At 41.5% G+C, this 26,113-nt stretch overlaps 1 protein-coding gene across 10 annotated transcripts in view; it reads left to right on the top strand.

Moving 5' to 3' along the window:
• Positions 1–7,166: 7,166 nt before the first annotated feature.
• Positions 7,167–26,113, top strand: part of ANO5 (anoctamin 5) — a 118,039-nt gene continuing 99,092 nt past the window's right edge. For 6 of the 10 annotated variants that reach the window (XR_011388012.1, XR_011388018.1, XM_051824971.2 and 3 more), the window contains exon 1: positions 7,167–8,098. Coding sequence is in view for 5 of the 10 variants with exons in the window: in XM_051824971.2 (XP_051680931.2) it covers positions 7,240–8,098 (859 nt within the window). In the remaining 5 variants the exon portion in view is untranslated. Of the gene's footprint in view, positions 8,099–13,157; positions 13,419–26,113 lie in introns of those variants that run through there. The other 4 variants (XM_051824963.2, XM_051824989.2, XM_051824981.2 and 1 more) reach the window with 4 other exon arrangements.

Below are 26,113 nucleotides of genomic sequence, written 5' to 3'. Positions count from 1 at the left end.
GAGGGAGGAAAGACTGTGAGGACACAGAGGGAATGCAGTCATCTGCATCAAGGAGAGAGGGCTAAGGAGGAAGTCACACATTCCAACACCTTATTCTTGGACTTGGAACCTCCAAACCTTAGAGCAAATGAGTTTCTGCTGTTTAAACCACCCAGTCAGCGGTACTTTGTTATGGAAATCTTAGTAAACTAATTTAGCATCATGTGTATGTTTGATATATGTCTTAGTCCATTTTTGCTGTTATGACAAAACACCTGCCATTGGGTAATATGTAAAGAACAGACATTTATTTCTCATAGTTCTGAAAGTTGGGAAGTCAAAGATCATGGCACCAGCAAGCCTGAGCTCTAGTGAGGGTGTCTTCTTCATAGATGGCCCCACTGAGGTGACCTAACATGGCAGAAACACAAAACAAAACTCACTCCCTCCCTCAAGCCCTTTTATAAGAAAATTAGTACATTTTATAAAGATTTATTTTGAAGGTCAGAGTTAGAGAGAGGGAGAGATTGAGAAAGAGAGAAAGAGAAAGAGAGAGAGTTCTTCCATCCACTTGTTCACTCCCCAGATGGCCACAATATCCAGCGCTGGGACAGACAGAAGTCAGGAGCCAGGAGCTTCATCCAGTGCTTGCATGTAGGTTGCAGCAACCCAAACACTTGCAGCATCTTCAGCTGCTTTTTCCAGGCCATCAGCAGGGAGCTGAATTGGAAGTGAGCAGCCATGACATGAACCAGTGCCCTACACTGGTGTCTCAGGCAGCGGCTTTACCTGCTCGCCATAACACCAGCCACAAATTAATGCATTTGTAAGAGTGGACTCCTCATGGCCTATTTTACCCATACCAGTCACATTTCTCACTACTGTTGCACTGGAGATTGTTTCAACATGAGTTTGGGGAAGGACAAAATATTCAAATCATAGCATCATATCACACTTATTTTCCCGCCACTTTACTGTTGTTTCTATCTTGAGCACATTCTTTCAACTTAATTCATCATTCTTCCCCTCTGCTACTGTTATTGGTTTCTTTCATTAGTTACAGTTGGAATCTTTGTTCTTGGATCAGGTCTGCTTTTAGCCTCCCCAGGTAAAAAACAATCAGATTTCAGTGGGTGCTGGCAACTTTCCTGAGACCTCTTTCAGAATGATAATACAAACTTCAAACTCTATCTTTTTCATTCTCAACCCAAATCCTGTGGTTGAACTAAGCTGAAGCCAGACAGCTACATCTTATAAACTTTTCATCAACTAAAATCCTACCAAGACTTGCAGAAGTGAAATAGGCACTGGAAATAGTAACAACTCATACCAAAGCTGGAGTACCAGTTTGAACAATGATGATTCATCAGCTCAGTAGGATTGACCTTGGGAGAGGAGCTGTCTCTGAAAACCTTACACTTGCTCTATATCACAATCCTTTACTTTCTTTCTACTTTTGCCTATGCAATTAGTCTGTTACCCATGTCACTGTATGTACATAATATTCACCCCTCTTGACAAGAGCTCTCTGTATCTAAATTGTTATACATGGATCTTCTGCTTTTACTTGGTCTTTTGCTTCTCTGATTTTCATTACTAAGAGATGCTGAGACAGTGGAAGAGATGGAGAGAGTAGATGCAATGTAGTTGTGTTTACTGCCCACAACCTCCTTGGACTGTGTGAGAGATGCTGGAGAAGGGAGTCATTAGAACCACAGCACTGTGGCATATATGGTAAAGCCACCACCTGTGATGCCAACATATCATATGGGTGTGTAGACCTAACTGTTCAAATTTCCATCCAGCTCTTTGCTATTGCCTGGGAAAGCAGTGGAAGATGATCCATGATCCAAGTGCTTGGGCCCCAGCACCCACGTGGGAGACCGGTGAGAAGCTCCTGGCTCCTGCATTGCAGCCATTTTGGGAGTGAACCAGAGGATGAAAGACTTTTCTTTCTTGGGGCTGGCACTGTGGTGTAGCAAGCAAAGCTGCCACCTGCAGTACCAGCATCCCTTATGGGCACTGGTTTGAGTCCCAGCTGTTCCACTTCCATTCCAGCTCTCTGCTATGGCCTGGGAAAGATGGCTCAAGTCCTTGAGCCTTTGCACTCCCGTGGGAGACCTGGAAAAAGCTCCTGGCTCCTGGCTTCTAGATTTGGAGACTGAACATCAAGATTGGGTTGCTCCATTAGCTTAACTTCTAGTGAGGGCTTCATTGTAATGGCATCATGGTGAGAACATGGATGAGTGGGATCAAAGCCAGAGAATGAAGAGTAGGTCAAGCTCTCTTATTAACTCCCTCTTAAGGGAGCTAACTGAGATAACTACATGAATCCCTTCTGAAGGAAACACCCCAGTGATCTAATCACCTTCCACTAGGCCCCATCTTGAAAGGTTCTACCACCTCAACATCACCACACTGAGGACCAAGCCTCTAGGAGAACAAACCATATTCAAACCATAGAATTTTCTTCTACTCAATAATAAGTCACTGAGATTCTGACTGTTATTTGTCAGAGAAGTAAATATTCCATGTATTAATACAAGTGATTAAGGTCATGACTAATCTGTGTATGTCTTTATTTTCTTCTTTTTTTTTTTTTTGTTGTTGTTGTGCTTGCTTACAAATACCTAGCATAAGGGAGTAAGGGAACTAAAAAAAGATGTGATTAACAAGCTCCTCCTTAAAATATCAGATTACAAACCACATCTGGCTCAGTTACAAACAGGGGAGTCAAATGTGGTCTGGATGCTTTATATCTTTGGTGAAAACCATGTAGTCCCTGAGTGGAACTCCCAAAAGAAGATATAATTAGAAGGATCAAACCAGAGATATAACCATGGAGGCAATAATTTCACTCTTTGTACTACAGGTTGAAATTACATAGAAATTAGGCACTTTGAAAATAAAATATACTATATTCTTAAACATATTTTATAAAAGGTCTGACAAATTTTTGTGGACTTACATTTTATGCTTGCACTAACTTAAAGCTATGTTGTTTCCATTAGGTTGGTTTTCTATTTAACCGAAGGTTTAAGGACTTTCATGGAATTTTAGAAAAGTTTTATGTTTTAAGGAAATATGAATTGTCCAACTGCATATTTGAACCCAAGCATTGAATTATCTTGTAACTGCAGCCTATCATTACTTAGAAGCTTTTATTTCATTGTTACAGCACTGAAAGTCACCTGAATATAACTTCATGGAGAATGTTAACTAATGTGTGAGTCCATTTGGTCTTAAAAGCTGCTTCCATTGCTCAATCAATATTTGTGTTGATTTTTAAAAAAATCTTTATTTATTTGAAAGGCAGAGCTACATAGAGAGGGTTAGAAAGAGACAGACAGAGAGAGAGACAGAGAGAGAGAGGGAGATATCTTGCATCTGCTGATTCACTCCCCAAATGCCTGCAATGGCCAGGGCTAAAGCCGAGACAGGAGCTTCATCTGGATTTCCTACATTGGTAGAAGGGCCCCAAGGATTTGGGCCATCTTCCACTGATTTTCCATGTGAATTAGCAGGGAGTTGGATGGGAAGTGGAACAGTCAGGACTTGAACTGGTGCTCATATGGGATGCTAGAATTGCAGGAGCTGGCTTAGCCCACTCTGCCACAATGCCAGTCCCTGTATAGACATATTTATTCATCAGGTAGTTGCTTTTAAAGTTCAGAAATCTTTGGGTCTGCCCCATAAATTACTAGAAGTATTATAGCCTAATAAAAATAAATCCTTTCATGAAAATTAGAGGAATTAATACACATTTAACAATAAAGAGCTCCATTTTCTCTAAAACTCTATCACTTTAACTATAGCAAGCTTCAACAAAAAATAAATGCAATGAAAACAGCATCCTGCGGTTTAATATTTGGACAAATAAAAACATGTCACTACATTTAATCCACCAAAAACTCGAGGTAGGAATTATATCCTCTATCATATTTATAAGGAAACTGAGACTGAGAGAAGTTCATAGACTCAGCAAATATCACACAGTTAAAATGTGAGAGAGCTATGGTATGAACTATGGTCTATCAGGGTCAGAACTGTGTTGTAGAGGGTTAAGCTGCTGTCTATACTGCTGACATCTCATATGGGCTGCTTTACTTCTGATCCAGCTCCCTGCAAATGTGCTTGGGAAGGCAGGGGAGGATGGCCCAAAGGTTTGGGCCCCTGCACCCAAGTGGGAGACCCGGAAGAAGTGCCTGGCTCCTGGCTTTGGATCGGCCCAGCTCCGGCTGTTGCTGCCACTTGGCAGCAGATGGGGGACTTCTCTCTCTCTCTCTGCCTCTGCTTTTGCCTCTCTGTAACTCTGCCTTTCAAATAAATAAATTTAAATTTCATTTAAAAGATATATTTGAGAGTTACAGAGAGAGAGAGACAGACAGACAGACAGAGAGAGATTTTCCATCTGCTGATTCCTTCCACAAATGGCTTCAATGGCCATGGCTAAGGCAGGCTGAAGCTTGGGGCCTGGAACTCCCTCTGAGTCTTCCACATGGATGACAGGGACCCAATTTCTCAGGCCATCTTATGATGCTTTCTCAGGCACATTAACTGGGAGTTGGATTGGAAGTGGAGCAGCCAGAATTTGAATTAGCGTTCATATGGGATGCCAGGGTCGCAGGTGATGCCTTAACCCACTGTGCCATGATGCTGGTCCCCAATGCACATACTTATTTGAATTTTACAACAACTTGAGGAGATGGCTGGAACAGGTCAGATATGTAATATTCACAGAGAAGGGATCTGGGGTTCAAAGAAGCCAAGTTACCTATCTATGGTTATTGTGCTGCCTACCTTATTAGGCAACAGACACAAGAATAGAATGCAGGTCTTCTGACTCCTAGTACAAAGCCCATACATTAGCATATACTGTTTAAGAATGTGGGCTACAGTGATGTTGAAAATATCTGGGGTAAGTGACAAGTTTACAGGTAAAACAGATGAATGAAAATGACAAGTAGTCACAAAGAAAGAATCTTATCCTAGGGGTTAAAGCTTTGATGATATGTAGAGAAACTGAGAACGGAAACTGATCCAGACCACAGACAGGAGGTGCCATATTTTTTAAATACCAAGAGAGAAAGTATTAACTAGAAAGATGCCTTTTCTGGCTTCCAGAATTTAGCTCATAAATTAAAGCTCTTCACAGTGAGTTAACTATACTGATTATATCAGGCTGCTATAATTAAAAAAAAAAAACACATGCAGATGTTGTTTAGTGCATATATTTCACTACCATACAGCTCAGACTTTTTCCCCACGTTATATTGTGACAGCCCTAAATGGTCTTTCCTATAACAAATTCATATCTTTACATAGAGAGTCGGCAAGCAAGTATTTGAAGCTGCCATTTCACAGTTTATTTTCTAAAATATTGCTATCTTTATCTTTACGACTGCGTGTAATCACTTAAGTATTTTTGCATGCTATGCTTAGTATAAGACACAAAGATAAGTCTTTGTCTTTGACAAAAGGTAAGTCAAAAAAGTGCTATCAGGGGCCTGCATCATGGAGCAGCGGCTTAACATCCTGGCCTGAAGTGCCGGCATCCCACATGGGCACCGGTTCTAGTCCTGGCTGCTCCACTTCTGATCCAGCTCTCTGCTGTGTCCTGGGAAAGCAGAAGATGGCCCAAGTCCTAGGGCCCCTGCACCCACGTGGGAGTCCCAGAAGAAGCTCCTGGCTCCGGAACGGCACAGCTCCAGCCGTTGAGGCCATCTGTGGAGTGAACTAGCAGATGGAAGACCTCTCTCTCTGTCTCTCTTTCTGTAACTCTGTCTTTCAAATAAATAAAACAAATCTTTAAAAAAGAAAGTGCTATCAGGTGCTTTTAATAATTCAAATGAAGGCTAAAAAGTTTGAAAGGCTAAAAATAAAAAATGACTTTGGGGCCCCAAAATAGTATTTGACTCTGTTCAATTTAATGAAACGACAGTATTTCGTTATTCATAACACAATTCTGGATATGTATGGTTGACGATTCTGTGCAGAGGCAGGGAGTAACAATGAAGGAAATGGACAGATCCTAAAATTATGAACGGAAAGCAGCATGAACTACTTCAGTGATACAAACACAGAAAATATTCCTCAAGAAGCAAAAAGTGGTGGAAAAGATACAGACTTCTATGCAAAGAACACAACTGGTTTTCCACTTTGTTAAAGTGTAGAAGAAGCAGATAAAATATAAGCCCCTCAGCATCAAAATATTCCATTTAATTTTGAACAAAATCAACACGTAATGTCTTCCTTTTGAGGTAGCTAGGTAGACATTTGCTTTTGTGTGTAAGAAGGGTTGAAAAAAATGAGAATTTTTTTTAAAAAAATAATTTTTGTATGATGGCTTGAGGAACCAGCCTTGAAGCCACTTACAGTAATTATATGGACTCTATTGTGCATTAACTTAAATATAGTTACACCTGTAAAAAACAATTCCAAATTACATCTAGGAAGAAACTGCTTATAGTCTCCAACCTCTTGGCCAGAATTGATATATTCCTGATATTTAAGTTAGAGATATCACCGTATAGAAAAAAAAAAAAAGTGATTTCCAGTTCCTCAGTTAACCATGACCATACACAAGACACTTCTCACTAAACCTGTTTCCTCGTCTATAAAAGCTGATTCAGTATACAAAGTAAATAGAATAGAAAAGAAACAGGTAGGAGCAGGGGGATGAGGAATGGTGATGGTCTCTGGCACCTCACTTCAGCCACTCCCTGCTCAGCACTCTCAAGGCTGTGGGCTCAGACCACTACCTCACCTACTTCAGGACCACGCACCCTGCTCCAGGTTGGAGTTGTGGAGACCCGAAGCAGCACGGGTTCCTTTTAGGAGCGGCGGAAAGCGTTAACACTCTGCATGCCAAGCCTTTGTAGCGTGCTCCTCACACCATCCTCCAGGAGGTGAGTGCTGTTGTCACTGGACGACCTGGAAACTGCAGCTGATGGGAACTTGCCCAACACGCTCCAACTTTAAAGCTGGCAGAGGCTGACTTCGAAATCGGGGCACAGGTGTGACCTTTCCTCACCTGTAGAAGAGAGCTTGTCCTTTCTCAAGGAAGCCGGTAGCGCCCAGGGGCCCGAGGGCGCGGAGGGGTTGTCGGAACCTCGGAGACCCCGGCGGCCACGAGCCAGCCTTAAAGGGGGAGGGGGCTCTTTAAGGGCGGGGAACTTTTTCCTCCCCCGACAAAAAGTAACTCCCGAAGCGGGAGGGGTTCTCTCCGAGGGGCACTCGCGGTGAGCTGAGAGCCTAGCGATGGATAAGGACCCAGCCAGCCGGGTTTCTGAGGAGGAGGAAGAGGAGGGTTCAGAGGGTAGGGGGGCGGAAGCCCCAGTGAGCACCGAGTCCTGGCCCAGGGTCGACCTGGAGGAATGGGAGTGGCGGAGCCTGTTGAGAACTGAGGTGGCCGGTCAGGGGAGCCGGGAGGCGGCGGGTCCCGCGGGGGCCGCCCCAGAGGAGCGACGGGAGGCGGGCCTCGGGGTGGCTCCGGAGGCGGCGGAGCCGGAGTCGGCGAGCTCCGACGGCCCCAGCGGAGAGGAGGCGGCGGGCGTAGAGCCCGGGTCGCCGAGGGGCGGGGAGATGGCGGCCCCGGAGGACTGGAGGCGGGCAGAGGGGCGGAGAGAGAGCGAAGGAGCGCTCGGGAAAGGCCCGCAACTGGAGGTCAGTAGTGGAAAGAGCCCGGACCGGCGCAGCCAGGGGGAGAAGCAGGGCAAGCTCCGGGACAGGTACTGGGAGGCCTACTGGGAAAGGGGCAGGGAGCGCTACCGGCAGAAGAAATCGAAGCGCAGGCCCAAGGGCGCGGGGCAGGTGCAGGGGGGCAAGGTCGAGTGGAAGTACCAGCTGGAGAGGAAGTCCAACTGGCTGCAGAGCACGGGATTCGTGGAGTCTGTGGAGGAGGACAAGTCCTCGCCCTGCAGGGAGAGTCCCGACATCTTCAAGGTCCGGGTGTCGGACGCGCAGTTCCGGCAGCCGGCAATCAGATTCAGTATCCGCCCCACGCCTTCTCGTCGCCTGTCGCAGCGGCCGGTTGGGAGCTGCCTCTCCGGCCTCAGTGTCATGAACGAGCTAGCGAAGATGGGTGACCCGAACCTCCTGGAGATGGTGCAGGAGGAAGGTAAGGAGCCCGCCGGCGGGAGGGCGGGGCTGCGCGCGTGGACTCCGCCGTCCCCAGCGCTGAGCCCCGGGGGACGTTGGTGGACCTGCGGCCAGCGCCGGGGACGTTCGCGGCGTGGCGTCCCCGCGCGAGACGGGGAACCGCAGCGTAGACCGCCTCTGACTTGAATGTGCCTGGGGTGGGTTTAGCTCCCACGATTTGCTTTGCCGCTCCCGCGCGCCTAGCACCTGCGTTCTGTGACTCCCTCGAGTCCGGGACACCCTCCTTGCTCCCTTGTGTTGCAGGACAGATGAGTACTTCGGAGAGGCCAGGCTAGCGCGCTGGGCACCACCCCAAAGCAGAAAGGGTCTCCCAAAGGGAGCCGCGCGGTAAAGATCAGGATCGCGATCCCACGTGCCACGGAACTGGCCCTCACTCCTTTAGCCTTTCTGCGGATTACTGATAGTGCTTTCAGATGCTTGTTAATCTTGCGAGGGCTGACTTTAAGGTCTATCAGTTTAAGATGCTTATGCACTTGGAAACGGTGCTGCTTTTACAGGTCAGCTTTAACTGGACCTGTAGTGGCATTGAAAGACATTTGTCTGTTGCTTGCTGAAGACTGCTCAGATCTGTGTTCTGTGGTATCTCGTTTCGTAGACACATTTTCCTAAAAATGCACGTTTTTCAGTGGCCTTCTGTTGGAACTCAGTTGCTTCAATGACTCTATTTTCATGGCTTTAGTTTTAGTTTGAAGTCCAGAAACGATTTGTTAAAGGGATAAACAGTCTGAGCATGCTCTTACTATTTAGTCTTCAGTGGCACCAAGAAATAGTTGTGTTATTGCATACTTTTCTTCTTTTTAAGCAGCTTCACTGAGACAAAAGCTTCATATCATAAAATCCACCTTTAAATTGTATAGTTTCCTGTTTCAGTATATTTGCAGTTTTGCAACCATCACCATAAAGTAATTTTAGAAAATTTTGTCACCCCAAATAGAAGACTCTTAAGGCAGCCACTCCCCATCCTCCCCACCCTTAGCTCCAGGCACTCCCTAATCTATTACTGTTTCTGTAGATTTGCCTATTCTAGACACTTCAAATAAATTGAATCATGCAACATGTGGTTTGTAGTAACTGCTTTTTTCTCTTAGCCTGTAGATTTTTGAAGTTCATTCATTGGAGTTTGTAATAGTGTCTTTCAATTGCCAAGTAACTTTCCCACTGTAGAGATATACCACAGCTTAACCATTCATCAGTTGCTGGGCATTTAGGTTATTTCCACATTTTTGATAACTATGAGTAATGCTGCTGTGAACATTCATATCAAATTTTTGTGTCAACGTATGTTTTCTTTTTTAAGATTGATTTATTTATTTGAAAGTCAGAGTTACATAGAGAGACAGAGAGGCAGAGAGAGGGAGGCCTTCCATCTGCTGGTTAGTTGACCTCAATGTCCAGAGCTACACTGATCCAAAGTCAGGAGCCAGGAGTTTCCTCCAGGTCTCCCACATGGGTGCAGGGGCCCAAAGACTTGGACCATCTGCTTTCCCAGGCCAAAGCAGAGAGCTGGATCAGAAATGGAGCAGGCGGGACCTAGAACCAGTGCCCATATAGGATGCTGGCACTGCAGGCTGTGGCTTTATCTGCTGCACCACAGCGCCATCCCCATCAACATATGTTTTCATTTTTCTTAGGTTATACTTAAGAATGAAATTGGTAGATTGTGTGGTAGTCCTGTATTGCACATTTTGTGAAAGTGCCAACCTACTTTCCAAGTGTCGGTATTTACATTTCCACCAATAATGGAAAAGAGTTCCCATTTCTCTACATCCACACTAACAGTTGTTTTGTCTGCCTTTTTTTTTAGTATAGCCATCCTAGTAGTTGTGAAAGCGTGTCTCTAAGTGACTTTGATTTGCATTTCCTTGGTGACTAATATGTCAAGTATTTTCATGAATTATTGGGTGTTTATATATCCACTTTGGAGAAATGTCTATTCAAGTCCTTTGTTTTAATTTTTCTACAATTGATTTATAATAGCTCTCTCTGTTCCATATTCTGATCCACTATAGACATATGGTTCGCAGATATTTTCACCTTTTCTGTGGGTTTTCTTCCTTTGTTCTTCATGGCATGACTCTATGCACATTCCCCCTTTTGAAATAATAAAAAAAAAATTTGAAGATAGAAGGAAATAACTTTGACTAATGACTGCTGAATGATGTAGTAAATGTGCATTGATGCCTTTGTATTCACCAGATATGCATTCCAAGCTGTCTAGTGGATTCCTGAAGCCATGGATAATACTGAACCTCATATACACTATGTTTTTTCCTATACATTCATACCCATGCTACAGTTTAATTTATAAATTAGACAATCAGGGGACAGCATTGTGGCATAGCAGCTAAGCTACCACCTGCAATGTTGGCATCTCAAATTGGAGTGCTAGTTTGAATCCTGGCTACTCCATTTTTTTGGGGGGGGGGGACAGGAAGAGTGGACAGTGAGAGACAGAGACAGAGAGAAAGGTCTCCCTTTGCCATTGGTTCACCCTCCAATGGCCGCCACGGCCGGCACGCTGCGGCCGGCGCACCGTGCTGATCCGAAGCCAGGAGCCAGGTGCTTCTCCTGGTCTCCCATGGGGTGTAGGGCCCAAGCACTTGGGCCATCCTCCACTGCACTCCCGGGTCACAGCAGAGAGCTGGACTGGAAGAGAATCCAGCACCCCGAACGGGACTAGAAGCCGGTGTGCTAGCACTGCAGGCAGAAGATTAGCCTATTGAGCCACGGCACCGGCCGCTACTCCACTTCTGATCTAGCTTCCTGCTAATATGCCTGAGGAAAACAGTGGAAGTGGAAGTGGGCCAAAGAAGTTGGCCCCTGCCATCCACATTGGAGACCTGGATAGTACTCCAGGCTCCTGACATCAATCTGGACCAGGCCCAGCTGCTGAGGCCAACTAGGGAGCAGCCAACTGGGGAGCAAAGCAGTAAATGGAAGATAGGATTGGTGTTCAGTCATGCAAAAAATGCAAATGACTTTCAGAAGTATAACATCAGAGTTCCCTTTCTTTTTAAAAATATTTGTTTGAGGGGATGGTGCTGTGGTGTAGTGAGTTAAGCCTCCGCCTGTGGTGCCAGCATCTCATATGGGTACAGATTCAAGTCCCAGCTGCTCCACTTCTGGACCCCCTCCCTGCTAATGGCCTGAGAAGGCGATGGAGGATGGCCCAGGTGCTTGGGCCCCTGCACCCACATGAGAGACATAAAGGAAGCCCCTGGCTCCTGGCTTCCGATCAGCCCAGCTCCAGCTGTTATGGCCATTTAGGGAGTGGACCAATGGATGAAAGACCTCTTTCTCTCTCCCTCTCTCTTTCTGTAACTCTGCCTCTCAAATAGATAAGTAAATCTTTTAAGAAACATTTATTTGAAAGGCAGAGTGGCATACATACACACATGCAGAGAGAGAGAGAGAGAGAGAGAGAGAGAGAAAGCTTTCATCCACTGGTTTATTCCCAAAATGCGTGCAATAGCTACAGCTGGGCCTCTTATGTAGACTGAAGGGACCCAAATACTAGTGCTATCTTCTTTTGCTGCTGCTACTTTCCCAGGCACATTAGCAGGAAGCCAGATACCAAATGGAACAGCTGGAAGTCAAAATCAGTATTCTGATAAGGGATGCCCACTGCAGGATGCTGGCCTTGCAAATAGCAGCCTAACCCCTGTGGCACAATGCTGGCCCCTGAATACCACTTAGGTACTCATTTAATGGTTCTTTCTTCTTCTTTTTCTTCTTCTTCTTCTTCTTCTTCTTCTTCTTCTTCTTCTTCTTCTTCTTCTTCTTCTTCTTCTTCCTCTTCTTCCTCTTCTTCCTCTTCTTCCTCTTCTTCCTCTTCTTCCTCTTCTTCCTCTTCTTCCTCTTCTTCCTCTTCTTCCTCTTCTTCTTCTTCTTCCTTTCCTGATGACTGTTTGTTGTTCTTTTTTTTTTTGTAATTTCAATAACCTGAAAATCTAAATTTGTATATTTAAAGCACTCAGTAATTCCTTATAATTACTTCTGAGGTAAAACTATGAAAGGTATAGATACATATTTTTCATTGAAGGAAGAGTAGAAGTGAAGATGTATACTAAATAATGTTCTCTGCATGGATTTCAAGTGTTTTTCTGCACCAAAATAAACATATTTTAATTCACGCTTTCATGAACTTTGGAGTACCCTCTTGTGTTACCAAAGTCACATTTGAAGATTAAATATGACAGAGTTAAACAGTTGATTCACTTGTAATAAGATTTCTTTTCATAGATATCTTAACTTGTAGACAAATTAATGAACGGTTTCTAGGTTTTATTACATTGTTTTTAAGTCTTTTTTCTTCACAATGAAACACATAAGCAATACATGACCTCAATTGTTTATTTTCTTTCTTTTTTTTTTTTTTTTTGACAGGCAGAGTGGACAGTGAGAGAGTCAATTGTTTATTTTCTATCTGCTAATTTTAAAATTGAAATTTTAAGGGTGAAATGTAATAGAACACTTAAAAGGCTACAAAAACAAACATTACTAGTAAAATAGTTTTGCTGAAATTGAACTATTGACTGGTTAACATTTAAGGAAATTCAGATTTGAAATATTCATTCTTTAGCTGATTTATGATACAGTCACCATTGGAAAATAAAGTCTAGGAGTTTAGCTTTGGAAAAGGCAGTTTAAATGTTGAATGTTTAAGTTGTCTACATCTTAACAATTACATTAAGCACTGTGTTTGACGAAAAATCACCTGCTTTTTAGAAATGTGGATCTTTATTTTCATATAAAATCACAGGCCATGTAATGACAGAGACCTGAGAAACACATTGCTAGGTGTTTTTGTCATGCTAACATAAGAGTGTCCTTAAAAAAACAAGTGGTATAGCCTTCTACACACCTATACTACATTATGATCTTAGGGGACCACCATTATATATGTGGTCTCTCATTGACTGAAATATCACTATATGTCATGTGACTGTACTTAAATTTAATTTTATGCTGCTGGTAGAAGTTGTAAGCTGAGAAGACCATCTGGTAAATACAAGGGCTATTTTTGGGTTCTGGGTTTGCTTGAGTGTGTATTCTTAGTAATGTGCTCTCTGAGTTGTTCGGTTGGCTTTCGTTTTAGCAAATATTTGATGATTATCACAGTGGATTGGTATCAAACCCTTCATATCTCTGGTTTCCAGCTTACAGGAAGAATGTAGTTATTTCCATTCATGTTAAAGGAAGCTGGAGGAATCACAAGACGTTGATTTAGAGTTGTTGGCTTCAAATCCTGCCTCTTCAGAGGTTTTGACAGAGGTTTGGTAATTATATACAATTATTGCATTTTTATACTCTGAATGAGTGTGAAAGTGTACCTCAGTCTATGGAATGTGACACCAGTTGCTTATGTGTGTGGCTGTGTCTGTAAGAGTGAGCTAATGAACCATATGCATGTGTGAGAGTGAGTATAGTGTGAAAGGAAATAAATCTGTTCTCCTGAATCTTTCTGCTTTTCAGAAAAGGATACAATTTACAAAGTTTGCTATTGGTGGCTCTCCAGGTTTGTGGTAGACAGAGGTGTAACTGGGCCAGGTGCCCAGAGAGGGCTATAGTCAAAGTGGTTTGGGAGCTGGTACCAGGGTAAACCAGAAGGATGAGGTTTCAGGCAAGGTCTGAAAGGAGGATATCTAAACTGATATGTAAAAAATAAGCAAGGGTTAGTATGGGAAGAAAGCACTTGTTCATGTTAGGGAAAGGATTCAGTAAAGTTAAAGTGTGAGAGGAGAAATAGTGATGAAAATCATTGGAAGGATATATGTTGTCTGCTTTCCACATTCTTTTTTTTTTTTTTTTTTTAATTTATTTGACAGGTAGAGTTATAGACAGTGAGAGAGAGAAACAGAGAGAAAGGCCTTCCTTCCATTGGTTCCTCCCCAATGGCTGCTACGGCCAGCGCTGCGCCAATCCGAAGCCAGGAGCCAGGTGCTTCTTTCTGGTCTCCCATGTGGGTGTAGGAGCCCAAGCACTTGGGCCATCCTACACTGCCCTCCCGGACCACAGCAGAGAGCTGGACTGGAAGAGGAGCAACTGGGACTAGAACCCAGCGCCCATATGGGATGCCGGCACCACAGGCAGAGGATTAACCAAGTGAGCCATAGTGCTGGCCCCTCCACATTTTTAAGTAATCACATTGCATCAGATTCTGATAGGAATTTGAAAATATTTTTTCACTTAGTTTTATGTTAAGTGGAGCAAAGTTAGAGTCAATGCTTGCATTTTTTCTTCTTTCTCTTTGCAAAAATAAAATTGTAAAACACTCTATTGACCTAGTAGTAGTTGTTTGATGGTTGTGTGCTTGAACTATATTTTGTTTAGTGTATTGTTCTTCCACATAAGAGTGATCTTTTTTGTCCTCAAAACAATAAAAGATCCATAAGTTAATGCTCAAGTGTTAACACCTTTAGTGACAAAGCATTCATTCTTTAGAATACTATTCTTTTACTGTTCTTTATAAGAGTGTGTTAAATTGGTTTCCTTTTCATTCATAAATCCAATGAGAGAGAACCAGGACACTGTGGAGTTTTGAGTGGCACATCCAGGAAGTATTAATGGAGAAAATGGTTTCGTGAAAGCTGTATGTGATGTTTTATGCTTTTTTATTTTTTGTTTGTTTGAAAGGCATAGTTAGAGAGAGAGACAGAGAGATCCATCATGCATCTACTGTTTCACTCCCCAAATGGCTGCAACAGCCAGAGCTGGCCTGGACCTAGCTGAAGTGAGGAACCAGGAGCTTCTTCCTGGTTTCCGATGTAGGTACAGGGGCCAAAGGACTTGGGCCATCATCTGCTGCCCTCCCAGGCGCATTAGTAGGGAGCTGGATCAAAAGTGGAGCGGCTGGGACTCAAACCGGCGCCCATATGAGATTCCATAACACCAGCCTCAAAGGAATGTGTTATCTTATTTGATACTCATGCAAACCTTTGTGAGATGGACATTATACCATTTATATGAAATCAAGCTTTGAATTTTCCTCATATTCTTGGCCACAGTAAGCTAGGGAATGTTTCATTTTGTTTTGTTTGGACATAATCCTGAACCATGTATTATAAGGGTCTTGTTAATATAGGAGATAGGATATTTGTGGGCAGCTGGAAGCCTCTGCTGTCTTAATCACCCACCATTAAGGACCCTCACTATTTTATCAAATGCCTTCTTCTTAAATGAATCAAGCCTGTGAGTATTCAGTCTTTTTTGTTCCTCAGCTTCTACATCTGAAATTTGATGATAATTTGTTGGAAACTTTTATCCAAATATTCTCAGTGCTTGTATGTATCCGTCACTGCACTGCCTCAGCTCCTGTCTAGTTCACTGTCATCTCTCTTGCAGTTCACTTCAGTAGTTTCCTAGTTTGTCTTCTTCCTCCATTCTTATTTCCTCTTAACCCATTCACTATTCAGCAGTAATACTTTTGGTGAAGGGTAAATGTAATAGAGTTTAAAACCTGTTTTTCGGTTTTTTATTTCACTCAGCAAAAAATTTAGACTCATTTACAAGGCACTCAAGGCTGTCTACAAAGTATCTACTCACAACTTCTCTGGCATCTTCTCACTACCCCCAGACTATCTTCATTTCTTTGAACATCTCAAATTGTTGTGATTTGAGCCTTTATTTGTATTCACATGATTTGCTTCTTTCAACATTTAGGTCTTAGTGTAAATTTTCTTCTTGGGGCTGGCACTGTAGCGTAGCAGGAAAAACCGCTGTCTGCAGTACTGGCATCCCATGTGGGTGCAGCTTTGAGTCCCATCTGCGCCGCTTCTGATCCAGCTCTCTATTATGGCCTGGGAAAGCAGTAGAGGATGGCCCAAGGGCCCTTGCACCCATGTGGGAGAACCAGAAGAAGCTCCAGGCTCCTGGTTTCGGATTGGCGCAGTTCCGGCCATTGCGGCCAGTTGGGGAATGAACCAGTGGACGGGAAGACCTCTCTCTCTTTCTCTCTCTCTCTCTGCCTCTGTTCTCTCTCTGTGTAACTCTGACTTTCATATAAATAAATAAATCTTAAAAAAAATTTCTTCTGCCCTGCACCCCATGGGAGACCAGGAAAAGCACCTGGCTTCTGGCTCCTGCCATCGGATCAGCGTGGTGCGCCGGCCGCAGCGCGCCGTTCAGAGAGATTCTCATCCATAAACACATTCCTTTTTTTTTTTTTTTTGTCTTTCTCTTTCTTCATCTCTTGAACTTTTTTAAAAAAGATTTATTTATTTATTTGAACGTGAGAGTTACAGAGAAGGAGAGGCAGAGGCAGAGAGGGAGAGACAGATTTTTCATCTGAAGATTCACTCCCCAAATGGCTGCAATGGCCGGGGCGGGGGGGGGTCAGGCTGAAGGCTCCAGAAGCTTCCTCCAGGTCTCCCACATAGGAACAGGGGCCAAAGCACTTGGGCCATCTTCCTCTGCTTTCCCAGGCACATTAGCAGGGAGCTGGATCATAAGTGGAGCATCCAGGATTCGAACCAGTGCCCATATGGGATGCCTGCACTGCAGGTGGTGGCTTTACCCATTATCCTAAAACGCCAGCTCCCATCACTTGCACCTCGAAGCTTTCTGAACAGTTTGTCTCTTTATAACATTTATCGTAATTTTTGGGGTGTCTCCTATATAGATTTGCCAATTTCTTGATAGTAAAGAATCAACAAATGTAAGTCGTTATCATCACCATCAAATATATTGTTTTGTTGATGACTGAATGTCCGACCTGTGAAAGGTCTGAAAATTTACTGTACTTGAAAGTAAACAAAGTTGCTCATCGGTACTGGTAGAGACATGAGAAACCTGCATAAGAAACAAAGCACAGTTTACTATAGCATTAACTGTAGCCAGATTAGCAGCATTCTTGTACCTATGTGGCTATAGATCATCAATATTCAATGAGTGGCTGGCGCCACGGCTCAATAGCCTAATCATCCACCTGCGGTGCCAGCACACCAGGTTCTAGTCCCAGTGGGGTGCCGGATTCTGTCCCAGTTGCCCCTCTTCTAGGCCAGCTCTCTGCTGTGGCCCGGGAGTGCAGTGGAGGATGGCCTAAGTGCTTGGGCCCTGCACCCCATGGGAGACCAGGATAAGCACCTGGCTCCTGGCTTCGGATCAGCGCGGTGCGCCGGCTGGTGGCCATTGGAGGGTAAACCAACAGCAAAAAGGAAGACCTTTCTCTCTGTCTCTCTGTCTCTCACTGTCCACTCTGCCTGTCAAAAAAAAAAAAAAAAAAGTCTATAAAAATTAAAAAAAAAATATTCAATGAGTAATATAATACCTGCACAGGCAACAGCTTGCAAAAAAGAGAGCAACTCTGAGCTTTTAGTGAATTTGGTCAGTAATTTGCTTTAGAGAGAGCTACTACCCCCATGTTTCTAGACTGTAAGCACATGAGCCCTTTGCTCAAGAACAGTCTACCTTCTCTGTCTTCAAAGGCTGTGCACTCTCCAAAATCCTTGAAAATTATAGTCTAGATATTCCAGTACAAAGATGTACACAACTGTGAGAAACCCAAGAATTGTCTCCTAACAATATCTACCCTTAAATAATTAGCTGTAATTTACTTTGGTTTTGGACAGTTAATTTTAATATTGTATTCCTTGGAGATTTAACCATGTTTTTTAATATAATTATAACTTATTCAGTCTTTTCATGAAACAAGTGACATGATTACACCACAATGTATTTATCCATTCTTCTACTGCTGCATTTTTGAGAGAATTTTGGTATTACAAATTTTCCTAACAATGCTATTATGAATATTTTTATGCTTTTCTATAGTGTTCTGATACATGTTATTTCTGTTGAGTTTTCACTAAGACAGCACTTTTGAACTTCGTGGTCTCAAAGAAGTTCAGAAGCTTTTGTTTATTTTTATTGAAAATTAAAATAGGCACATTTAAAATTTATTAAAAATAATAATTCCATGTTAGCATAAATAATTTATAAGATAACAGTTATATTCTCAAAAGTGAAACAAATATAATATTGACATTGTTCACTTCTTTGAAAATCTATAATCCCTGGCCTAATGGAAGGGTAGATTCTCATATCTTCCTTTATATTGTCTGTTGTGATATGTTGTTTTGGTCCAACTAGTTAAAGAAAATTGCCTACTTACAGATATATAATTGAAAAAGGAAGAATAATTTTAAAAACTTTCAAATAATTACAGATATTCTTCTTTGATACAATTGCACCAAAACTCAAACTAATAATACGTTCTTAAAAGACAGATGTAATGAGAAATTTGAAGCCATCTAAATAAACTTTTCATTTTCTGCTACATTAAAATCCACTGGTCTCCTACTTTAAGGACATTTTTCATCAGTGTATGATTTTGTAACATCATATGCTAATTACTTGGAAAATATTAGTTCACTAAGTTAAATAGATCTGCCAAATGTTGACATATTTCATTATAAAATATCAAAAAGCCACATTACATCATTGCTGTCATCTGGAAAGTCTTGGGAAAATTTCATGGTGACAGATAAAGTTTTTTAAATTTAGAGCTTTCATTTAAAATTCAAATTTTATCACTGACAATAAACACTATTTGCTATTTTCTATGAAGAATCATGCTGTTAATTTTTGAGAAAATAACTCCCAAATAACGAAGATTGTATAATAAAATATGTCTACTGGTCATATTTTCTTTTTCTCTTTTTATAAATTTTGAATTTGTTTATTCATACTTTGAGTTAAAATTGTGTGACATGAACTCTGATATTTCACTTTACAACACAAAGCACTTTTTCTTTCCTTCTCTTCCTTCCTTCCTTGGCTTTGTTTTTCTTCCTCCTCATTTCTTTCTAGATATTGGAGTACCCATGGTACAATCCTTAAGGCTTTTCTCTGTCTTCATTTTCTCTGTCTTCCTTCAAGCTTCATAGTTTCATGGCTTTTATAAAAAAAAAAAAAAAAAAAAAAAAAAAAAAAGTTTATTTGAAAGGCAGAGTTACAGAGAGGAAGAAACAGAGAGAAATATTCCATTCACTCACTGCCAGGTGCCCCAGCAATCATATTGGATGCTTGTGTCACAGCTGATGACTTAACCTACTATGCCATAAGGCCAACCCCCACAAAGTACTTTTTTTTTTTTTTTCAGGTAACGGTAGTTTGGAATGCAACAGGAGTACTTCAAGCATACTTCCTATTTCTTTATAGATTGTTAAGAAGATGTATATTCAAAGTGAAGGTTTAGGAAATTAAGCAGTTTTTAAATAAATCATCTGCTTTTTCTTTTAAGATTTTTATTTATTTATTTGAGTTATAGACAGTGAGAGGGAGAGACAGAGAGAAAGGTCTTCCACTAACTAGTTCTCTTCTCAAATGGCTGCAACATCTAGAGCTGGGCTGATTCGAAGCCAGGAATCAGCAGCTTCCTCTAAGTCTCCCATGTGCATGCAGGAGCCTAAGCACTTGGACCATCTTCCACTGCTTCCCAGACCATAGCAGAGAGCAGGATCAGAAGAGGAACATCCAGGACTAGAATCCGTGGCCATATGGGATGCCGGTCCTGCAGGCAGAGGATTAACCTACTGCTCTAGCCCCCGAAAAATTAAGCATTTTTACTGTTTCCTCGAGGATGGTTTTAAGATATACTGGACATTTAGCTCTTCTTTCTACTGAGGATGCATGATGATGATGAATATAGTGACTTGTTTCAGTTGGTACCACTGCCATCACATAATGTATCTGTTTTGGGGTCTCTGTTCCTCTAATACTATTATTAATTATTATGAATACAAAGGCTATTCTCAACTGCTTGTATTTCTTAACATTTTAGAATTGTTTTCTCACACTCTTTCTTGAAAATTTTTTGCCATTTGACTTGGATTAAGTTAAGCCAATAGATAATTTAGCATACATTTATTCTCTAACAATATTATATTTTGTAATCATGAACCTCTTATTTCTTCTATACCCTTTTTTGTTCAGATTTATTTTATTTACTTGAAAGGCAGAGGTACAGAGAGGGGAGAGACAAAGAGAGATCTTCCATCCACTGGTTCCCTCCCCAAATGGCCATAATGGCCAGGGCTGGACCAGACCAAAGCCAGTAGGCAGAAGCTTCTTCTAGGTCTCCCATGTGAGTGCAGGGGCCCAAGGATTTGGGCTATCTTTTTCTGCTTTCTCAGGCACATTAGCAGGGAGTTGGATGTGAAGTGGAGCAGTCAGGACTCAAACTGGCACCTACATGGGATGCCACAATGCCACTCCCTCTTCCATACCATTTTCCAGAGTTGAATTTCATTCACTGTGATGATGTTTGGCTAAAAGTATACATTGTGATTTAAGAAAAATTGATGATTTTTGTCACATTTCTCATGTATAATATATATAATGTATATATACAATTCAATGCGTAGAATGTGAAAGAAAAAATTGAGAGAATATGGGATTGGATATGCCAGAGATTATTTTGATAAGAGCACGCCTATTTCTTTCTTTCTTTTTTTTTTAAGATTTATTTATTTATTTGAAAGGAAGAGTTACAGAGACAGAGGCAGAGAGAGAGGGAGGTCTTCCATCTACTGCTTCACCCCTCAAATGGATGCAACAGCCAGAGCTGGGCCAACCCAAAGCCAGGAACCAGAGCTTCTTCTGGGTCTCCTTGAACCAGCGCCCATATGGGATGCTGGCACTGCAGGTGACAGTTTTACCTGCTATGCCACAGCGCTGGCCCCTGGCACACCTATTTCTAATCAAAGAAGAAATGTGTTTGAAATTTTTAAAATGGCAGTGTCTTCAACAATGACTTCAGTTACCCATGTGACATCATATTCACTCTTCATTCCCTAAGCACATAATGCATCTGCACAGATAACTGTATCACCTTTCTAACAGCAATACTATATATTTATTGTAATACTTTGTTTTCTTTACATCATAATTTTACAAATTTTTATGATCACTAAATCTAATGGTTTGAGTTGAACTTTGTTTATAACTCTTAGAGGTAATATAGTTAAATACATTTTGGACTTTTGAAAGTCACATTTGAAGAGAAAAGACAATTAGGCATTGCCTTCAAATTTATGAATGAAAATGGAGATGTCCATCTCTATCCCATTTCAATGACTAGAAAATCAGCTTTTTATCATAATGAAAATTAATGAAATATCAAATAAGCTACTTGCAAAGAAAAAGAAGAACTTAGCTCTCAGTTTTGAAGGTTCAAGGGCATTCTTTGGTGCCTCTTTTGGCATAGTTCTGGTGTATATTACTTCTGGTGGTACATGACCGTGATGGAAACTTGCATGGGGGAACCAGAAATTTAGAGAGGGGAGGGTCATCTTGGTCCTTTCTATTTTAAATTTTAACAACCTTCTCAATTAGAACTGAAGGGTTTTACCAAGGGGCCACCAAAAAATTGCCTCACATCCTCAGTGACCTAAGGACCTCCCACTAGACCTCACCTCTCATAGCTTTCCTCAGCTTCCAACACCACCATCCTAGGGATCAAACCTCCAGTTGCAGTAGAATCCTAGGTGACAGCTACACCAAAACCATAGGAAGTCCCAACTTAATGTGATACTGGGAGAAAAAGAGAAAGTTTTTAAAGAGCATCGCTTAATATGGAAGTTTTATGAAGCAGTACCTGCATCTTAGCTTTATGTTGATGTTGGTGTTCTTGGCATCCAGAGTAATGGAATGATGATGTTAGTTAATGGTATTCTATCAAAGACAAACACAAAAAGGGCTATCAGTCAGTGTATTTTTCTCTAGTAAATATAATGTTGCAGTGCTTGCTAATTAAAGACAATCAACCTGGAAGGTGTTATACTAACTGGAAAATATTCATCTTGCTGCTTGTTGCCTTATTTCATGCAGTTCTGTGTATCATTATCATTATGACTTCCTCTCCCTTTCTCTAGGGAAATTTATAGCCATCACTTAGAGCTTTAATGAGCTTATATAGCTTTGCCATGTAATCAGTGACAGGGAGAATCAAAAAATCTGCATGTATTATTTTGGTAACTTGTAGCAAGAAGAAAAAAATGTCTTTTTTTGGGACTCAGGCTAATTCAACTTACTTTAACCAAGAACTGGTTTTTCTTTTCATTAAGGAGGGCATGAGCAGTTTTGTCCTATGTAAAATAGAGGGTACACCTTTATTTATTTATTTATTTATTTTGACAGGCAGAGTGGACAATGAGAGAGAGAGAGAGAGACAGAGAGAAAGGTCTTCCTTTACCGTTGGTTCACCCTCCAATGGCCGCAGCCGGTGTGCTGCGGCCGGCACACTGCCGCTGATCCGAAGCCAGGAGCCAGGTGCTCCTCCTGGTCTCCCATGTGGGTGCAGGGCCCAAGGACTTGGGCCATCCTCCACTGCACTCCCGGGCCACAGCAGAAAGCTGGACTGGAAGAGGGGCAGCCGGGACAGAATCTGGCGCTCCGACTGGGACTAGAACCTGGTGTGCCGGCGCCGCAGGCGTAGGATTAGCCTATTGAGCCACCACGCCAGCCAGAGTGCACCTTCAAGCAGGTTTTGTAAGAACTGAAATGCGCTTGACACAAATCATTGGTATTATATCGGGGGACTCAAAAGAAGTCACATGAGAAGCTGTCTTTGGCTTGAGCCTTTTAGAGAAATTGTGCTATCAAAATTCCCACATGAAATGCAGAATAGCAAACTCTTTTAAGGAATAAATCTCATAGAGTCAGAACTGGTTGAAACTTTATGTATTAGTCAAGGTTCTCAAGAAAACACAGAATTGATAAGATATGAATAGAGATATATGAAGGGGGATTTATTTATGGCAACAGAGAAGTCCCAGGGCAGCTTAACTGCAGGCTGGAGACCCTGGAATGTCAGTAGCATGGCTCAGTTCCAGTCCCAAAGCAGTGGGTGTAGTTCTCTCAGTTTGAGGCCCAACCCCGAGTGCCAGCAAGGGGACTGCTGGTATAAGGTCCTGGAGTACAAGGATCAGAAACTGATGTCCAAGGCAGGAGTCAGGCAAGTCATTGCTCTCAGAGAAGGTGACAGTGCATCTTCTGCACCTGGTTCCTCCAGATCCCTAGCCAGTTGTTGGTGCTTGCTTTCCCCAAAGCCAAATCTGCCCACCTAGTCTGCTCAGATTCACACGCTCATACCATTTGTATACATCCTCATAGACACATTCAAAATAAGGGTCTCCCTTTTTCTGAACTGAGTATTCCTTAATCCATTCAAGTCGGTGCTATAAAATCAACTATCACACTTTATGAGACTTTGTATTCAGATTTCATTGGAGTTTCCTGACATCTGAGTCTGATAGAAATGAATTTATTTTGGGATTCATAAATATTTTCAAAAACATTCTCATATTTAAAGATTGGATTACATTAAATTACATTACATATTTAAAGATTGGATTACATTAAAAACCAAATAGAAAGTTATCTTGAAAAATCTTGAGCTCTGTAGAGTCTGGGGCCCTGTTGCATGGTGGTTATCATCTAGAGCTGCCATGTCTTCACTGTGTTCTTAACGTTCGCTAAATGTATGCAGTTCACTTGAGTAGTCTTCTAGCCCGCTGTGGACATTCAAATTTGAGACATCTGTTCTAGTTTAATTTCATCACTGTACATATTGAAATACTGACTCCTGAAAAAGATTGTCATTTGCCAATGTAACTTTAGTTACATATACGTAACAGATTCTGTAAGAAACTGACTACAGTGCCTGGCACATGTTTAGTTCTCAACATGTTTTGTCTCATTGTTTGCAGCAAAGGTAATAGAAGAAACACCTCTCTTACTGGCCTGCTCTTCCTTTTTTTTTCTATGAACATTTATCTGGCAACATTCATTTGCCAATCACTGTGCTACAGAGAACAAAATCAGATATTATGCCCACCTTTCAGGAACTTTCACTCTTTGGGGTGGTAAAAAATATAAATAAAAAAGCACACAAAATCATTTCAAATTGAAACTGAGAAATGCCGTCGAGTAGACATATATTAGGTGATTTGAAAAAGATAGGTGAGAGAAGGCTTTTCTGATGAGAATATGACTTTCAAACTTATAGCTGAAGGATGTGGTGAAGAATTACCCTGGGGTAGGTTGGGGGAGGGGAGTGGCAGGGAATAAAGTATACAATCCTTGCAGAGGAATAATTAGGAGCTAAGGCACTTCAGAGAGGAATCTGAAGGAAAGCATAAGGGATTAAAAGAAGACTGGTGGGCTGGATTTAAGAGGGCAAGAAAGTGAAGCTGGAGAGGTAGGCTGGTTTTAATTAATTTGAAAGAATTAACATAGTCTGCCAAAGACAAAGATTTTACATCATGAATGATCCCTGTCTTGTTATCAAAGATATGAACCATGCGTCTACTTTTTTTTTTTTTATTTGACAGGTAGAGTTGTAGACAGTGAGAGAGAGACAGAGAGAAAAGTCTTCCTTCCATTGGTTAACTCCCCAAATGGCCACTACCGCCAGCACTGCGCCAATCTGAAACCAGGAGCCAGGTGCTTGCTTCTTCCTGGTCTTCCATGTGGGTGCAGGGCCTAAGCACTTGGGCCATCCTACACTGCCTTCCTGGGCCACAGAGGAGAGCTGTAGTGGAAGAGGAGCACCGGGGCTAGAACTGGCGCCCATATGGGATGCCGGTGCCGCAGGCAGAGGATTAACCAAGTGAGCCACGGTGCTGGCCCCTGCATCTACTTTTAAAAGTAAAATACAGTTTACATGAAGTAACTGTTTCTTACAAATCAATGATTATTTTCACATAGCCTTATTTTAACAAATGAGTAGTTAATAACTATGCTGCTTGGTAGGAAGCTTTGGAGCTTATCCACATATAATAGTTTCATTTATGTGACGGACTTAATGATTAGGAAGAATAGCTGAGTGATTAGCATCATCTGTGAAAAAGAATTGTACTATTGTGAACTAGGTACAATTAATTTCATTTAACATATATTAAATATTGTTTTGTGGAATGAATTGTGTTTCTTGGATTATGAAAAAGATGTACAAATTACTGATTTATAAATTTCTGTGTTTTCAGAATATATCCCAACTCTTACAGAATTACTGTTACTTTGGAATGATTTTAAGTGGTAGTAATATTTTATTTGATTTCCCTTGTGATATTTTCTTCAAAAGCATTTTATGGAAATATTGACAAATATTTCTCAGTATTTTTCGAAGTTGGAATTACATGGGAATAAGAATTTAAATTCTCTGTTGCCTTTTTTACAGTCAGAAACTTATTTGAGTCCTAATGGTTCACCTAACCATTGTGACTCTATCTGGGGGGTGAGTAGTAATTTGGCCTATTTAGAAAATGGTCGTGTTCTGGTACTGTTTTACTTGCAAACAGTCTGGTTCAATTCTGGGAAAACAAGTCAAAGAGAATATGAAAACTCATATAGTGATAACTAAGAGATATCATTGAACAGCACTGTTGGATGTCTTTGTCTCGGCAGTTTGGTAGGTATGGATTGAGAACTGTACTGATGAGAGTTGAGTTTATTTCTTACTGGATGATATTTTTCCTACATATCATTATCTTACTATTCTTCTAAACAGTTTTCATTTTTTTTTATTTTTATTTATTTATTTATTTATTTTATTTATTTAATGAATATAAGTTTCCAAAGTACGAATAATGGATTACAATGGCTTCCCCCCCGTACCGTCCCTCCCACCCACTACCCTCCCCTTTCCTACTCCCTCTCCCCTTCCATTCACATCAAGATTCATTTTCGATTATCTTAATATACAGAAGATCAGCTTAGTGTACATTAAGTAAGGATTTCAACAGTTTGCTCCCACACAGAAACATAAAGTGAAAAATAATAGATGATTTTTTTAAATGATGATGAAATCAGATCAGACCTATTGTCATGTTTAATCCCAGTGAGAGTCAAGTTGGGAGTTGATAGTTTCTTTTCTTTTTTTTTTTTTTTTTTTTTTTTTTTTACAGAGGATCAGTTTAGTATGCATTAAGTAAAGATTTCAACAGTTTGCACCCCCATAGAAACACAAAGT

The sequence above is a fragment of the Oryctolagus cuniculus genome, chromosome 1 (genome assembly GCF_964237555.1).
Source record: "Oryctolagus cuniculus chromosome 1, mOryCun1.1, whole genome shotgun sequence".
Classification (NCBI taxonomy): Eukaryota; Metazoa; Chordata; class Mammalia; order Lagomorpha; family Leporidae; genus Oryctolagus; species Oryctolagus cuniculus.
Note: the sequence above shows the minus strand (reverse complement) of the source record. Positions and strands in the feature narration are given on the sequence as shown.